The 1,957-nt window shown below is 54.6% G+C and overlaps 1 protein-coding gene across 1 annotated transcript in view; it reads left to right on the forward strand.

The window, feature by feature from the left end:
• Positions 1 to 1,957, forward strand: part of LOC101663884 (cholesterol 24-hydroxylase) — a gene marked incomplete at its 3' end in the record, with an annotated part of 27,952 nt that overhangs the window by 7,224 nt on the left and 18,771 nt on the right. Inside the window, exon 2 of the mRNA XM_004699118.2 lies at positions 410 to 491. Within this exon, the coding sequence (XP_004699175.1) occupies positions 410 to 491 (82 nt within the window). The remainder of the gene's footprint in view (positions 1 to 409; positions 492 to 1,957) is intronic.

The raw sequence follows: 1,957 nt of genomic DNA on the forward strand, positions 1-1,957 counted from the left end.
CCCCCACCCCCCACCCCGGCCACACTGACTTTGCCACAAGTGTCATCAGCGCAGTCACTCGATGTTCTGAGAGTCTGTGGCCTCATGTGTACACCGGGAAGGGTGTGTGTGTGTGTGAGAGAGAGAGAGAGAGAGAGGAGGTAGCAGTCATTGTTTGGGTAGCACTTTCCTCCTTTTGATTGGAGTCTGTCAGGAGGGATGAGGCAGTCCCGCCTTATGGATGTGGACACTGAGCCCCGTGGCGATTGTGACCCAGCCCTGACTCAGCAATAGGGCAGAACCTCGTCCTTGGGCTTCCTGGGCCCCGATCGGAACTCCTAGTGACCTGAGCTAAGCACCTCCTGGGATGGGTCGCGTCCAGTCCCCGCCTGGGGTGCTGACCACCTCCTGTGGGTCACTCTGGTTCCAGGACCAAGAAGTATGGCCCGGTGGTGCGGGTCAATGTCTTCCACAAAACCTCGGTCATCGTCACCAGTCCCGAGTCAGTCAAGGTAAGAGTGGTTTCCAAGGGGTCCACCCCTCCCCAGGGGGTGTGGGGGAATGCTCCCCACCTGCCTTCCCTAGAACCCAAGCGCAATGGTCACTTTGTCTCCACACGCCCACCACTGACCCTCTCACTGCGGCACCGACAGACAGTTGTTTGATGTGGGGAGTGAGTGGGGGCTTTGGGTCAGACCTGGGTGGGATTCCTGCCCCACCATGAGTATGTTCACACTGCCCCTGAACCCAGCCTCGGGTGAGATTTGAATGTTGATAGACATGCCAAAATGCATACAGTGTCCAAGGATACTCAGTGATAGATTCATGACAAAACATATACAGTGCCCAAAGATTCGGAGTGGGTCCCATGGGCCATGCAAGGGTGCCCTAGTGGCGCACTGGGTTACATGTTAGCTGCTTACCGCAAGGTCAGCAGTTCACCCAACAGCTGCTTGGAGAGAGAAAGATGAGGTTTTCTGCTTCCAGAAAGAGTGAGAGTCTCGGAAACCTACAGGAGCAGTTCTAGCCTGTCCTCCATGGTCCCTGAGTCGGACTCGGCCCAATGGCAGGGGTTGGTTGGTCCGGATGGACCATGCATGGTTCTACGCATGTTACAGTGTGAATCTGTTGCCTCCCCTTAGTTGGGAAGACTCATGTTCACTCCCATTTTAAGAAAGAGGCACAAAGGGGGCAAGTGGGAGTTGAGCCTGAGTAGCTTGGCTCCCAACACTGCTGCGCAGGGTCTCAGGAGGTGGCGGGCATGAGTCCGTGTGAAGGGTGCTGGACCATGGAGAGCTCACAGGTGTCAGATCACTCTGCGTTGGCAGAACTGGGCTCAACTTGGGCTTTGTCACTGACCCATGTGGACAGCTTCCTTCGCCAATCTGGATCTTTCCCCTCCATCAGTCAAGGGTGAGGCCTCTTGTAAGAGGTGATTATAGGAATAGAACCAAAACCAGGTACTTGAGCCAGCTAGCCGGGTTCATAGCCCTGTCCCTGCTGGGTTTCCAAGACTGTCTTTCTCCCAAAGAGCAGCCAGTGGTCTTGAACTCCTGACCTAATGGTTAGCAATCCAACTCATAATCACTACACTACCAGAGAGGGCTCCTTGGTGCACAACAGAGGCTGGGCAAGTGACGGTGCTGTCCACCCACGGTGAGGACTCAGCGTCCCAAGCACGGGGGTGGGGGGGTGGGGGGCGGGGAATGGAACTTAGGGTCCCGATCAGGACGGGAGCTGAGCCTCCATGGCTAGAAACCCTTTGAAAACAAAGTTTAGTTCTGAGCGGCAAGACAACTTACGACCTTTAAAAGCACACTACTGAGGGGTAGGACAGAAACCCTTTGTATTAGTCTAGGTACTTTGGAGAAACAAATCCACAGCAACTCATGTATGAGAGAGTTTTATGCAAAGAAAATGTGCATCACGAAAACATCCCAACCCAATGCTGCCCAAGCCCACAAGTCCAACATTAACC

Source organism: Echinops telfairi, unplaced genomic scaffold (genome assembly GCF_000313985.2).
Source record: "Echinops telfairi isolate 266 unplaced genomic scaffold, ASM31398v2 ScPeMD7_18;HRSCAF=68, whole genome shotgun sequence".
Taxonomy (NCBI): domain Eukaryota; kingdom Metazoa; phylum Chordata; class Mammalia; order Afrosoricida; family Tenrecidae; genus Echinops; species Echinops telfairi.